The sequence below is a fragment of the Chiloscyllium plagiosum genome, unplaced genomic scaffold, assembly GCF_037043375.1.
Source record: "Chiloscyllium plagiosum isolate Xiang-an unplaced genomic scaffold, Cpla_swu_hap1 HiC_scaffold_31, whole genome shotgun sequence".
Taxonomy (NCBI): Eukaryota; Metazoa; Chordata; class Chondrichthyes; order Orectolobiformes; family Hemiscylliidae; genus Chiloscyllium; species Chiloscyllium plagiosum.
In genome coordinates this window covers 2955209-2969229 of record NW_028270169.1, presented here as the reverse complement: position 1 = coordinate 2969229, position 14021 = coordinate 2955209, and the positions used below count along the sequence as shown (strand labels likewise).

At 57.1% G+C, this 14021-nt stretch overlaps 2 protein-coding genes across 2 annotated transcripts in view; both read left to right on the top strand.

Annotated features, from left to right (window-relative positions):
• The window catches only part of LOC122548057 (telomerase-binding protein EST1A-like), an 8627-nt gene extending 3544 nt beyond the window's left edge, over positions 1-5083 (top strand). Inside the window, exon 2 of the mRNA XM_087977134.1 lies at positions 4914-5083. Coding sequence (XP_087833260.1) covers positions 4914-5083 — 170 coding nt within the window. The remainder of the gene's footprint in view (positions 1-4913) is intronic.
• A 142-nt stretch (positions 5084-5225) lies between these two features.
• The window catches only part of smg6 (SMG6 nonsense mediated mRNA decay factor), a 488459-nt gene continuing 479663 nt past the window's right edge, over positions 5226-14021 (top strand). The window contains exons 1-4 of the mRNA XM_087977135.1: positions 5226-6808; positions 9154-9346; positions 9889-9999; positions 11404-11510. Coding sequence (XP_087833261.1) covers positions 5775-6808; positions 9154-9346; positions 9889-9999; positions 11404-11510 — 1445 coding nt within the window. The 5' untranslated portion in view covers positions 5226-5774. The remainder of the gene's footprint in view (positions 6809-9153; positions 9347-9888; positions 10000-11403; positions 11511-14021) is intronic.

Below are 14021 nucleotides of genomic sequence, written 5' to 3'. Positions count from 1 at the left end.
CACTCCCCCCCCACTCCCCCCCCACCAGCACCCAACCCCCCCCACCCACCCCCCACCCCCCCCCCCCCCGCCCCCCCAACCCTCCCACCCCCCCCACACACCCCCCCCCACACACACCCCACCCCCCCACACACCCCCCCCACACCCCCCCCTCACACCCCCCCCACACCCCCCCCACACCCCCCCACACACCCCTCCCCCACACACCCCGCCCCACACCCCCTCCCCACACCCCCTCCCCCACACACCCCCCCCCCACACCCCCCCCACACCCCCCCCCACACCCACCCCCCCCCACACCCCCCCCCCACACCCCCCCCCCCACACCCCCCCCCCCACACCCCCCCCACACCCCCCCCACACCCCCACCCACACACACACCCTCCCCACACACCCCCCCCACACCCCCCCCCACACCCCCCACACAACACCCCACCCACACACCCCCCTCTCCCACACACCCCCACCCACACACCCCCACCCACACACCCCCCCCACACCCCCCCACACCCCCCACACAACACCCCACCCACACACCCCCCTCTCCCACACACCCCCACCCACACACCCCCCCCCACCCACACACCCCCCCCACACCCCACCCACACACACATCCCCCACACACACACCGCCCACACACATACCCCCCACACACACACCCCCCACACACACACCCCCCACACCCCCCCCCCCCACACACACCCCCCCACACACACCCCCCCACACAACACCCCCCCACACACACACCCCTCCACCCCCCATCCCACACCCCCACACACACCACCCCTCACACACCCCCACCCCCACACACCCCCCAACACCCCCACACACCCCCAACACCCCCACACACACACACACCCCACACACCCACCCCCACACTCATCCAAAACCCCCCCACGCCTACCACACACACCCCCCGCCCACACCCCCCCCGCCCACACCCTCCCCACACCCCCCCCACACCCCCCCCGACAGACCCCCGCCCACACACACCCACACCCCTCTCTCCCACACACCCCCCCCACTCAACCCCCACACCCCCCCCCCACACCCCTCGCACACCCCCCCCGCGCACCCCCCCCGCACACCCCCCCGCACACCCCCCCGCGCACCCCCCCCCGCGCACCCCCCGCACACACCCCCCCACCCTCCGCACACCCCTCCGCGCACCCCCCCCGCAGCACCCCCCCGCGCACCCCCCCGCGGCACCCCCCGCGCACCCCCCCGCGCACCCCCCCCGCGCACACCCCCCCACACACACCCCCCCACACACACCCCCCCACACACACCCCCCCACGCACACCCCCCCCGCACACCCCCCCCCGCACACCCCCCCCGCACACCCCCCCCGCACACCCCCCCCGCACACCCCCCCCGGCACACCCCCCCCCCGCACCCACCCCCCCCACCCCACCCCCCCCCACCCCACCCCCCCCACACCCACCCCCCCACACACCCCCCCCCCCCACACCCCACCCCCACACCCCACCCCCCACACCCACCCCCCACCACCCCACACCCCCACACCCCACCCACCCCCCACACACACACCCCCACACACACACCCCCCCACACACACACCCCCACACACACTCCCCCACACACACTCCCCCACCACACTCCCCCACACACTCCCCCACACACACTCCCCCACACACCCCCCCACACACACCCCCCCACACCACCCCCCCACACACACCCCCCCACACACACCCCCCACACACACCCCCCCACACACACCCCCCCACACACACCCCCCACACACACCCCCCCACACACACCCCCCCACACACACCCCCCCACACACCCCCCCACACACACCCCCCCCACACACCCCCCCCACACACCCCCCCCACACACCCCCCCACACACCCCCCCACACACACCCCCCCCCACCCCCCCCCACACCCCCCCCCACACCCCCCCACACACACCCCCCCACACACACCCCCCCACACACACCCCCCCACACACACCCCCCACACACACCCCCCCCACACACACCCCCCACACACACCCCCACACACACACCCCCCACACACAACCCCCCACACAACCCCCCACACACACCCCCCCACACACACAACCCCCCCACACACAACCCCCCACGCACACCCCCCCACCGCACACCCCCCACGCACACCCCCCCACGCACACCCCCCCACCACCCCCCCCACGTACACCCCCCCACGCACACCCCCCCACGCACACCCCCCACGCACACACCCCCCCACGCACACCCCCCCACGCACACCCCCCCACGCACACCCCCCCACGCACACCCCCCCCACGCACACCCCCCCACGCACACCCCCCCCACGCACACCCCCCCACGCACACCCCCCCACGCACACCCCCACACGCACACCCCCACACGCACACCCCCACACACACACCCCCCCACACACACACCCCCACACACACACCCCACACACACACCCCCACACACCCCACACACACCCCCACACACACCCCCACACACACCCCCACACACACCCCCACACACACCCCCCCACACCCACCCCCCCACACACACCCCCACACACACCCCACACACCCCCCCACACACCACTCACCCCCCCCACACACCCCCCCCCCACACCCCCCACCACACACCCCCACACCCCCCCCCCACACCCCCGCCCCACACCCCCCCCCCCACACCCCCCCCCACACCCCCCCCCACACCCCCCCCACCACACACCCCCCACACCCCCCCCCACACACCCCCCCACACCCCCCCACACACACCCCACACACCCACCCCCACACCCATCCCTACCACACACCCCCCCTGCACTCCCCCCCCACCCCCCCCACGCCTCCCCCGCCCACGCCCCCCCCCGCCCACACCCCCCCGCCCACACCCCCCCGCCCACACCCCCCCCGCCCACACCCCCCGCCCCACACCCTCCCCCACACCCCCCCCCACACACTCCCCCCCACAGACCCCCCCACACACACCAACCCCCACCCCCCCCACACACACCCCCCACACACACCCCCCACACACACCCCCACACACACACCCCTCCACCCCCCCATCCCACCCCCCCCACACACACACCCCACACACCCCCACCCCCCCCAACCCCCCACACCCCCCAACCCCCCCCACCCCCCACACACCCCCCACCCCCCCCACCCCCACACACCCCCAAACACCCCCACACACCCCCCACACACCCCCACACGCACCCCCACACACACCCCCACACACACCCCCACACGCACCCCCACACACCCCCCCCACACACCACTCACCCCCCCCACACACCCCCCCCCACACCCCCCACCACACACCCCCCACACACACCCCCCACACCCCCCCCACACCCCCCCCCCACACCCCCCCCCCACACCCCCCCCCACACCCCCCCACCACACACCCCCCACACCCCCCCCACACACCCCCCCACCCCCCCCCAACACACACCCCACACACCCACCCCCCACATCCCATCCCTACCACACACCCCCTGCACTCCCCCCCCACCCCCCCCCACGCCTCCCCCGCCCACGCCCCCCCCGCCCACGCCCCCCCCGCCCACACCCCCCCCGCCCACACCCCCCCGCCCACACCCCCCCGCCCACACCCCCCCGCCCACACCCCCGCCCCACACCCTCCCCACACACTCCCCCCCACAGACCCCCCCCACACACACCCAACCCCCCACCCCCCCCCCACACACACCCCCCACACACACCCCCCACACACACCCCCACACACACACCCCTCCACCCCCCATCCCACCCCCCCCACACACACACCCCACACACCCCCACCCCCCCCCAACCCCACACACCCCCACCCCCCCCCCCACCCCCACACACCCCCACCCCCCCCCACCCCCCCACACACCCCCAACACCCCCACACACCCCCAACACCCCCCCACACACACACCCCACACACCACCCCCCACACCCATCCCAAAACCCCCCCCACCCCTACCACACACCCCCCTGCACTCCCCCCCCCACACCCCCCCCAACATCCCCCCCCCCACGCCCCCCCCCCGCCCACGCCCCCCCCGCCCACACCCCCCCGCCCACACCCCCCCCCACACACCCCCCCCACACACCCCCCCCCACACACCCCCCCCACACCCCCCCCAACACCCCCCCCCCCACAGACCCCCCCACACACACCCACACCCCCTCTCTCCCACACCCCCCCGCACACCCCCCCGCGCACCCCCCCGCGCACCCCCCCCGTACGCACCCCCCCGTACGCACCCCCCCGTACGCACCCCCCCGTACGCACCCCCCCGTACGCACCCCCCCCGCGCGCACCCCCCCCGCGCGCACCCCCCCGCGCGCACCCCCCCGCGCGCACCCCCCCCGCGCGCACCCCCCCCCGCGCGCACCCCCCGCGCGCACCCCCCCGCGCGCACCCCCCCCGCGCGCACCCCCCCCCGCGCGCACCCCCCCCCGCGCGCACCCCCCCCCCGCGCGCACCCCCCCCGCGCGCACCCCCCCGCGCGCACCCCCCCACACACTCCCCCCACACCACTCCCCCACACACCCCCCCCACACACCCCCCCACACACCCCCCCACACACCCCCCCACACACCCCCCCCACACACCTCCCCACACACCCCCCCACACTCATCCCAAAACCCCCCCACCCCCACCACAACCCCCCCCCAACTTCCCCGCCCACGCCCCCCCGCCCACGCCCCCCCCGCCCACGCCCCCCCCGCCCACGCCCCCCCGCCCACGCCCCTCCGCCCACGCCCCTCCGCCCACGCCCCCCCGCCCACACCCCCTGCCACGCACCCCCCCCCATCCCCCACGCACTACCCATCCAGACTGAGCTCGGATTTGACCCTGCTCCCTTCCCCCCTACCTCTGTCTCTGCCCTACAGCTGTGTGATAGTATCTAACTGCTCATTCTGCTTCCATTCTAGACCTTCCCAAGGATAGCAAGGAGCCAAGATCCCGAAGAGACAACAGGCGACCTGATATTCAGTTTTTACCAGCCTGGTGTTTCCAGGCTGAGAAACAACAGACAAAAGTCATCACAGCTAGAAACCTCCGGAAAGGAAGAGACCAATGGCAAAGATCCTGGTGCGAATAAGGAAGTTCAGTGCCAGTCTGTGCCAAGGAGCAGCTGCTCCTTGGCTGCTGAGGGTCACAGCAATGGTGCAAGTAACCAGGGGGGTGCCAACAGGAATGGGCAGCTAAATAGACACGAGGAGGATGATTCAAAGTGGGCTGAGCAGCAAATTGAGACAAGTACAAACTCTGATGCTGTTGGGAAGCAATTGAAGAAGGTCAAGAAACCGGATCGTCAGATTTACCAGCCAGGCCGACGTGTGCAGGTGCTGGGCAAGCAGTCAACCAACAGGCCGTGCAGTGAAGAGCTGGTGAAGAAAGTAGAAGAGTTGAGGCTGGAGGACGACAGTAGCAATGTCTGTGTTGAGGAAAACACTGAGATTGGTGAAGGTAAAGACAGTTGGGGAAACAAAGAGAAGACTCAGTCAACTATTGACGTGAACATTAGCAAAAGAGAAAAGGGGAGAAGAGGGGGAAGGAAGGAAGCTGCAGCTCAGGGGAGTAACTTGGCAGCAGAAGCTGAAGACAGTCGAGTTGTTCGATCTCAGGCCAGACCAGAGAAACCTGGAGGTCCCTCAAAGCGCTACTCCAGGTCTGACAAGCGTAGGGGGCGTAACCGGACATGCAGTACAAGCTCTGCAGGGAGCAACAACAGCTTTGATGGACCTTTGTGCCAGCATGGAGCTGCTGATGGAGAAAGGAAGAAAATTGGAATGAAGGAAAGGAAGACTGCTTCTGAGAGGAAAGAAAAGGTGCGACCTTGCAAACAGATTTCAATCTCGAGCACTGATTCTTTAGAAGATGACTATGCTGAGGAGATCAGGAATCGGACCCCAGTGAAGAGCCCTGAAAAACGGAAAGGTTTTGAGAAAGAGCGGTTGCTCAGCAGGAACACAGAAGGCTCAGATCCCTGGAATAGGGAGAGTAAAACCGCACACAGAGTTAGGATTGACAATGAAACAAGTGGCAGGACCACCATAACGCTGAAGAAAAACTCTGAGGAAAAGAACAAAGGGAGAGGCAAAGCAGGAAGGCCTGAGGCCAAACCCAACCTGTCAGGCAGCAAGCCAACTGAGAACTCTGAGAAAAGGGAGAAAGCTGGGGAACCGCGAGGAAAGGGTCGCGGGATCTTGGTCCTGCCTGCTAACACCGATCTATCGTCAACAGCACCGGGCTCTCCGGATTCTCCACAGGTGGGGCCAAGGCTTCTGTTTGGGCGGAACTCACGGGGTCGAGGCCGTGGTGGGACATCGCGGAGACTGTGGGATCCCAATAACCCTGATCAGAAACCTGCCCTGAAGAGCCAGAGTGCTCAGCTCCATTTCCTGGATACCGATGATGAATGCAGCTCATCGTCCCAAGGAGAAACCTACTCATCCTATACACACCCAACACCTGCAGCATACTACAAATTCCAGAACTCAGATAATCCGTATGGTTACTCCAGAGCAGCGGTGCCAGGCCCTCAGTATCCCTATGGTCCTTACACAATGCCATACCAGATCAGTGGCAATAACAATATCTATCCTGCAACATATTACCCGAGTTACCCAGCTACCCAGTTTCTCTCCCCTTTCCAGGCTGGGCAGCTGAACCCAGAAGACATGGAGCAGCAAGTACGGACCTTGCAGCAACAGGAACTTGGCAAGCTGCTGCGGATGGCAGACAATCAGGAGCTCCAACTGAGCAACTTGTTATCCAGGGACAGCATCAGTAAAGAAGGACTAGAGAGAATGGCCCAGCTCAGGTGAGTTGCCCCCCTGTGTCAGAGAGGCCAGTGGCCTCCCTCATTTCTGTAACTTGTTTCATTAAATTGACAGACACCAGGAGTGAAGGTGGAGTTTTACCTGCACTTTGTCCAGACCCCTCACTCCTGTTTCTGTCCCAGTTGTTTCACCCGAGCTGCCCATTCCCTGGGCTATCTTCGTGCCCCTGCCTCATGTGATGTAGACAGTGCTAGCTAGGTCAGTATCTCTGATTATCCCGGAGAAGGATGGTGGTGAGCTGCAATCAGAGTCTCTTGTCTTTAAAAAACTCTCAATAGATATTCCTTCCCTCTCCTCTCTGGGTCTGTCTTGTGGCTACTTTGTCATTGTTGATATCGGGGTTCCGTTCTATTGTGAACCGTCAACAGCTCAAACACAATTCGAATGTTTACTACCCCATTGCTCAATTCTCAGCACAGCTAACCTTCTCCCGACCCATCCCAAATCAGTGACACCAACATCTCAGTGACACCAATTCACTGTCCCCTTAAATGTGTGTATTTCCATTCAGGTATCTGACCATTTTATTCAGAAAGCAGCAGTTTAGCCTAAACTGCTGCTTTGCTTTAGTTGCCGAGATGGAATGGTGAGATTCAGTTTGAGTAGGTACCTGCCTGAGAGCAGTAGAAGCTGTTCGTGGCTTTGGGGAAGTCCAGGGCAGTCTTGTTCAAGCCCATTCCAGAGCTGCTGCTGATGTCACCTAGATGTTTACCTATTGCCATAAACAACAGCGTGCATTTATATTGTGCCTTTAATATGGTAAAACACTCAAAGCTCTCTACAAGAAAGGTGTCAGACTAAACTTGACTCAGTGAAAGGAGATGATGGGCCATGTGACCGAAAGCTTGGTGAAGGAAGTTGGTTTTCAGGAGGGTCTTTAAGGCAGAGGCAGAGGTGAAGATGGAGAGCTGTGAGCTGAAGACAGCTCAGGATTAGGAGGGCAAGGCCATGATGTTATTTGGAAACACGGATGAGAATTGTGGAATCAGGCCATTACTGGACCAGGAGCCAGTGTGGTGAGTGAGCACTGGCATTGATGAGAGGAGCAGAACATGGGGGCAAGTTAGGATTTGCGCGGAGGAAGGTTAGCTGTGCTGAAATTTGAGCAATAGGATAGTAAATATTGGAATTGTGTTTGAGCTGTTGATGGTACACGATAGAACGGAAAATCGAAAGACATATTGAAAATGGCAAGGGGCTGACTAGGCCGTGTCCTGTGATCGGGGTGGTAGGGTGTCTGCAGCTGGGATTGGGTGGAGGGGTGTCAAAGTGTGGTGCTGGAAAAGCACAGCAGGTCAGGCAGCATCCGAGGAGCAGAAGAGTTGACGTTTCAGACATAAGCCCTTCATCAGGAATGTGGAGGGACAAGGGGGCTGAGAGATAAATAGGAGAGTGGGATTGGGGCTGGGGCGGCGGGGGGGGGGGGGGGGGGGAAGGTAGCTAGGAAGGCTATGGGTAGATGCAGGAGGTAAGAGTGATAGGTTGGAGGAGAGGATGGAGCAGATAGGTGGGAAGGAAGATGGACAGGTAGGGACAGGTCAAGAGGGCGGTGCCAAGATGTTGTACCCACTGCCCTGTGGCCGACCACTTCAACTCCCCGTCCTGCTCCACCAAGGACGTGTAAGTCCTGGGCCTCCTCCACTGCCAAATCGAAGCCACCTGCCAATTGGAGGAAGAATGCCTCATCTTCTGCCTTGTGACCCTCCAACCACACAGTATCAACATCAACTTCACCAGCTTTCTCATCTCCTCTCCCCCCACCTCATCGCAGCATTAACCCTCCAATTCAGCACTGCTCTCTTGCACTGTCCTACATGTCCACCTTCCTTCCCACCTATCCGTAATCCACCCCCCTGGGGGTGTCACTGTGGGGCTGGGACAGGGAAGGGTGTGTCACCAGCGGGGAGGGGGGTGGGAGGAGTTGGGACAGTGAAGGGGGTGTGGGACAGGGAAGGGGGCGTCACTGTGGGCTCGGACAGGGATGGGGGTGTCCCTGGGGGGGGGGGGGGGGAGCTGGTACAGGGAAGGGGCTATGGGACAGGGATGGGGGTGTCACTGGGAGGGGGGGGAGAGGGCACTGGGGGTGTCACTGTGGGGCTTGGACAGAGAAGGGTGTGTCACCGAGGAGGGGGCTGGGACAGGGAAGGGGGTGTCTCTTTGGGACTGGGTCAGGGGTGGGGAGTGGGCTCTCTGTGGGTGTGAGACTGGGTGGTTGGTGTATTAACGTTGTGCTGTGGTGCGTGGTTTTGTGTCAAATAAATTGCAGCATTGCACAGCATTCTGAAGATAATGAAGCCAGTTTCCCCTCTGTTTCTCTCTGGCGTAGGGCAGAGATTCTGCTGCTGTATGAGCGCTGCATCCTGACTGACATTGAATATTCGGACACCCAAAATGTGGAACAGACGATGTGGAAGAATGCCTTTTATCAGGTTATCGAGAAGTTCCGGCAGATGCTGAAAGAACCTTCCGGAGAGAATGGTGATGAAATCAGAGGAAAGCTTTTGAGTTTACTGGATGAGGTGAGGGGATCTGATTTTACAATTTCTATTTCATTTTGTATTTTCCCAATTGACAAGCAGCTCACTCACTATCGCCCTCCCAACCCATGCCATTGTGATTCTTTCTTGTTCCCTTTCATCCTTTTTTCATTCGCAAGCCCCCTGCTGTCCTGTGCTACCACCCTCCTCCCATAGTTAACTAACCCATGGTATCACATACTTGTTTCTGAGTGTACGCCTCAGAGAGACACTCACACTGACCACCAGGTGGAAGAATGAGAGGACTCGTGCACTACCTATAATGGCCTTTCTGGTCTGACAGTCACCCATACCCCCTCTGCCTTCACACTTACCTACATAACTCTGGAGTTCCAGCCTCTGGGGCAGGGTAATTCTGTGCCCAAACCCACTCCCTGTCTGTATCTCCGAGAAGGGAGGGAGTCTCCTTTGTGTTTGGAATTCTATGACTATTCAATGGAGAACCCCTTGGCACAGTTGACAGCTGGTGATAGTGAGGATTCTGGCCAGACTGGGATTAATCCAGGGTTTGCTTCTGTTTTTAGGGGACCAACTTCTTTGACAGCCTCCTGCACAAGCTGCAGATTACGTACCAGTTTAAACTGGATGACTACATGGATGGGATGGCCATCCGCAGCAAGCCGCTTCGCAAAGTGGTAAGTACAGGCGAGCAGTTTGAAGTCTGAGCACAACTCCATTCACATTTTCTGAGGAAGGGCACTGGACCTGAAATGTTAACTCTGATTTCTCTCCACAGACGCTGCCAGACTTGCTGAGATTTTCCAGCAATTTCTAGTTTTGTTTCTGATTTACAGCATCTGCAGTTCTTTTGGTTTCCATTCCCATTTTACTTACTGTTGAAAATTGGTGACAGGGAATCTAACTCTATATGGAAACCAACACCCTTTCTAAACAGAAATTTGTTTTCAACTGAAAGAGGTGATGAGGTCAGGTTGTTTTATTTAAAAGTGCATGAAGCTATGTGAACAATGCATTCAAATTGATGCCATTGATAAATCCCATACATTGCATCAGGCGTGGCTCCATTTAGAATCCCTAAACTACCAAAATAGGTTATTTGGCCCATCAAGTCTACACTGACCCTCCATAGGGCATCCTATCCAGTTCCAGCATCCTCTCATCCCCGTAACCCCACATTTACCAAGGCCAATCCACCTAATCGGTACATCTTTGGACTGTGGGAGGAAACTATACCACATGTTGGAAACCCACACAGACACAGGGAGAATGTGCAAACTCCATCCAGTCAGTCGCCAGAGGATACTCCATCCAGTCAGTCGCCAAAATTGGGTCCCTGCCAGCGCTAACCATTAAGCCATCATGCCACCCTGTGTCTTTGTATGTTTTCAGTCTGATTGTTTCCCACTTGCAAGGTATTGTCAGATTTTTAATCTAATTCCTTGGCAATAGACTGCAGGAGAACGGGATAAATACTCAGCTGAGAGCTTGTTCTTAAGAGTAAACATGCATGCTGCCCTGTTTCTCTCTGTGTTGTCACCATTGGAGGTCTCCAGTGGCCCATCTGTTGGATACTTGCTAACTTAATTGCACTTAAACTGAAATACTGTAAAGACTCAGCTCAGGCGATGTCTGTGGGTAATCACTTCCTGTTAATATTTGGGTTGATGATTGTTTGTCAGAATGCATTGCCTTCAGCATGAATTGCTTCAGCATATTTTAGAAAAACTCATTCGATACTCAACGCTGTGTTCTGTACAATTTCCACAACTGCCTTAAAATAAAATGCAAACAGAAATTGCTGGAGAAATTCAGCAGGTCTGGCAGCATCATGCAGAGCACATAGAATCAAAATTGAGAGTCCAGTGACCCTTCTTCAGAATGGAAGAAGGGTCACTGGACTCAGAACATGAACTTTGCTTTTTTTCCACAGCTGCTGCCAGACCTGATTCCTCCAGCATTTTCTGTTTGCGTTCCACAGCTGCCTTGAGAGATACTCTGACTGCATTCATTATAATGTTTTTTATAGATCATGTATTGATGTGATAATGGTCCTGTTGGTTGTTCTTGTTGAATTCCAGGTGAAGTATGCACTGATCAGTGCCCAACGATGTATGATCTGTCAGGGAGACATTTCCCGCTACAGGGAACAAGCCAATGACACCACAAACTACGGCAAGGCTCGCAGGTGCTGTATTACTGTCTGCTTAATAAGAGATGGATATGGAACTAAACTGCATCTCTCGTCCTGTTTATTGATGTTTTAATTTCTCTCTGGCTGCTGGCCTCTTGTCTGTCTTTACTCGGTATCAGCTGCAGGAATAGTGTCGATTTGTCCCAAGCGTGGCTGGTGCTGCTTTGCACGTTAGGCTCCAGGAAGGTGGCTTTTGTTTAACCTTCATCCAATGCTCCATTTTTTCCATTTTCTTAATGGTTACAAGTAGTCAGGCTTTAACATTGACAAACATTGTTTGTGTACCTGTTTTGAAAATAGTGGCTATGATTCTTCAATTCATAAGTGATGCTTACAGTCAACCTGGAGCTCCATTGCAATAAGAGAAGACTGTCCAAAGTATTTCATTTTTAATTTATCATAGAAAAGTGGCTTTGAATGTATGGACAGCGAATGTCCAGTCTTTCTAATTCAAAAATAATTGGTGAGGACACTGGGGCGAACACCCCCTGCTTTTCTTTAAGATAGTGCAGTGGGATTTACTGAGGGGCGAGACAGGGTCATGGTCTCACTTGTTGGAAAAATGTTGCTTCTGTTAATGCAGCAGTTGCGCTGTATCACAGTAGGAGGTTGTGTTGAAGTGTCTAGAGTGGGACTTGAGCTCACAATATTCTGGTCGAAAAGTGAGTGTTCCAGCTATGCCTTTGCTCACACCCGCCTTGCTCCTATAACCCTTAATAGCCTTCCAAGAAAAATAAGTCTATTACAGTTTTGACATTTTCATTTGAATCTCAGGCTCAAAACCATTCTGTGTGTATGTGTGGGGGGGGAGGGGGCTCCAAATTTCTGCTGCTCTTTTGTGTGATATGTTCCCAGCCATCAGTCTGAGAAGAAGCAAAAACAGAAAAGCTCAGCAGGTCTGGCAATATCAGTGGAGAGAAATCAGAGTTAACGTTTCAGGTCCAGTGACCCTTCCTTGGAACTTGAGGCGCTGCTTCTGTGCCCCTACAATCCTGTGTAACCGAGAGGATTGTCAGTATTGTCAGACACTGGCATTCACACACAGCTTCACTTTGTTTCCTTGATTTACACAATTCCTGATTGGTTTCAGAAATTGAACCCAAACGTTTGAAGTTTGTGGGCTCAGCTCTATTGTAGTTATGTTTGAAATGTTTTGCTTTGCTCAAGGTAAATCTGGTGACACAGGAGCAGATGTAAGCTATTCTGTGCCTTGAGCCTGGTTAATCTTTTAACTGGATCATAGAATGACTTGTATTTCAAGTCTGTTTTAACCTGCCTTTGATCCACATTTTTTGAAACATTTATATCTCAAGCTTGAAATTTCACCGGATCTGGTATGAGACAACTACACTGTCCATCAGCATCATGACAATCTCAACAATTGCATTTTATGTGAATGTAGAGAAATCATTTTGAATTGTTTCTTTCAAAGTTTTCCACTGTTTATTCAACAACCTTTTAATTAACCATTCATCTTGTCCAACTTGTACCTACCTAACTGGCTCTGGTTAGGTTTAAGATATTTTTTAATGTTTGGAGTAAGTCACTTTTAAACTTAATATGGAATGCAATTGTATTGTGATCATAATTTTTTGAGTGGATCTTTTATGATGAGTTTACTAATTAACCTTGTCTAATTTCACAATACTAGATCTAAAATTAAATAATTATTTTTGACCAGCGTGGATGTGATGGGCCAAAGGGCCCTTTTATGTACTGTAGATCTCTATGACTGTATGAAATAGCTTTATCCTTGCTTGGTTCCATCACATATAGCTCGAGGAAGCTGTCATGACATTTCAGGGAATCCCCGGTGTAAGAACATTCAACTTAAAAGAATTTCCATATACAGGTGTAATTTTAACGATCCTATACATGGACATGTGGCTGAAGGATCTGAACTGAAGGGAATTTATATTTGCCAGGAATTGGTGTTGGAGAGACTGTAAGGTCTGAAGGCTGATAAGTCCCTGGGGCCTGATGGTCTGCATCCCAGGGTACTGAAGGAGGTGGCTCGAGAAATCGTGGATGCATTGGTGATCATTTTCCAATGTTCTATAGATTCAGGATCAGTTCCTGCGGATTAGAGGGTGGCTAATGTTGTACCACTTTTTAAGAAAGGAGCGAGAGAGAAAGCAGGAAATTATAGACCTGTTAGTCTGACCTCAGTGGTGGGAAAGATGCTGGAGTCAATTATAAATGATGAAATTACGACACATCTGGATAGCAGTAACAGGATAGGTCAGACTCAGCATGGATTTATGAAGGGTAAATCATGCTTGACTAATCTTCTGGAATTTTTTGAGGATGTAACTCTGAAGATGGACAAGGGAGATCCAGTAGATGTAGTGTACCTGGACTTTCAGAAAGCTTGTGATAAAGTCCCACATAGGAGGTTAGTGAGCAAAATTATGGTGCATGGTATTGGGGGAAAAGTACTGACTTGGATTGAAAGTTGGTTGGCTCACAGGAAATAAAGAGTAGTGATAAACGGCTCCATTTCGG